General features: G+C 42.1%; 1 protein-coding gene across 1 annotated transcript in view; it reads right to left on the reverse strand.

Annotated features, from left to right (window-relative positions):
• Nucleotides 1-1,380, reverse strand: part of INTS6 (integrator complex subunit 6) — a 45,882-nt gene extending 44,502 nt beyond the window's left edge. The window contains exon 1 of the mRNA XM_009993745.1: nt 1,237-1,380. Coding sequence (XP_009992047.1) covers nt 1,237-1,356 — 120 coding nt within the window. The 5' untranslated portion in view covers nt 1,357-1,380. The remainder of the gene's footprint in view (nt 1-1,236) is intronic.
• Nucleotides 1,381-1,769: the final 389 nt, after the last annotated feature.

Genomic DNA, 1,769 nt, shown 5'->3' on the forward strand with positions numbered 1-1,769 from the left:
AAAGAGTATTTCTTGTGTGTGCCTACAGTGGCAAGCGTTCAAAAAAGCTTCACATAGCTCACATAACTGAACAAAACCATCAGAAAATGGGAAAGATTAGCACACAGATGTATGAGAGGACAGCAGATGGTAATAGACAAGAAAAAATAACCATGTGTGGAACTAGCGCTTTTTTTTTTTTTTAAGTTTCATCACTAAACTGGCATTTGAAAAATGCTTTGGCTCACTTGATCACCTAGTGGCAAAGCCATACAATGCAAGCTGAGATAAATTTCCTTCCTAAAAAAAACACGGCATGTTATCACACAGACTCTGCTCAGACTGGAAATGGGAGAGGGGATAAATGGGACTGATTTTCTCAATTGCATTCTCATGTTAAACACCAAGAGCAGTTACAAATCCTCAGATAGCAGAGGGAGCATTACATGAGAAGAACTAAAGAAAAAGGGGAGATTCGGGTTACTAGGCCCCATGTGAAAAATCTATTCTATCTTTGCCCAACACTAACAACGTCCTTCATGCAAAATTAATCCAGGGTTTGATCCAGTGCCAGAAAGAACTAGGTACCCTTACTGAAGTATGTGTTTAACCTGGAGTTACTGTCTTTTAGTAACTCATCCTACCAAGGAAGATAATGTTAGCATACCCCAAAAAGAAGTCCTGCTTTAAAGGGATAGCTGCAATACAGGCATTAGGAAAGTACAGCTTCTCATGCCTCTGATACAACAGGCAGGTTTATAAAAATGCAGGTATACAGAAAAAAATTGCATTGGAAAGAAAGGGTTTTGAAGAAGTTGTGCTCCATTCTGTACTTCTGGGCAATGCAGTGCTGCTGCTAGAAAAACAGCTCATCTGCCAGGCAGTACTTAAGTGACTATACAGCACTGTACAGAGAAAGCAAAGTTTTCATGACCCCACCAGGCTCATCAACTAAGATTCTGAAACTTAAGACCTGATATGAAAAAAAAAAAGAGAAAGTTTAACTGAAAATGTCAACTGGGAGGCTACACCAGTTTAAAAACTGAGGAACAACTGAAGTTAAAAAAAAAAAATAAAAGCTGTGTACAGAACTATACCCAGCAACTGCATTTCTTCAAACCATCTGAGCTCTTTTTATTTTTGAACCAGCCCTCATATTGAGTATTTAATGAAAATGCCACTTTGGGCAACTACCTAGCTGTTATCTCCGGGAAGTTTGTGTTCTGTGATTTTTCCACCTCATATTAATCAACCTACCTGCCCATAGTTGTCTATGCCAGTTACTAATCTATTTAAGTTTAATAAATCAAAAGCTGTCCTTAGGGACTGGCCCAGAGTCGTAAGTCCTTCAGCTTGAAGGTTTTTCAGTTCATTCATAAACGTTGCATGGTTTTCCTTCCAGCCAGCCTGAAAAGAGAAACGTAAGAAGACTTATTCTCCAGATGTGAGCTTTGCTTGCCTGTCAGGCTACAAAGTGCCTTCTTTGCTGCATGCAACTCACTGCAAACGCTAACAAAACAACCTTGAAAGTTACTAATATGTAGCGTCGTTCCATAAAGCCCGAAAGTAGGTACTTTTTGGAACCCTTAGACCTCCCCGCCTCTCAAAACGAGTATTTTTATTCGTTCCACGGGACAAATTTCTGTGAGGCGTCCGATGCACGAGCCGTACAGCTACTGGCACGGCTCCCCCGCTGCCCTCTCTAGGTGGAAGCCGGCGCGCTCCGACGCGACCTCCAACAGGTTCACCGCCCTGTGTCATGTGGACCCCCCCCCGCTCCCTGCCCCCGC

The sequence above is a fragment of the Chaetura pelagica genome, unplaced genomic scaffold (assembly GCF_000747805.2).
Source record: "Chaetura pelagica isolate M959 unplaced genomic scaffold, ChaPel_1.0 scaffold323, whole genome shotgun sequence".
NCBI lineage: Eukaryota > Metazoa > Chordata > Aves > Apodiformes > Apodidae > Chaetura > Chaetura pelagica.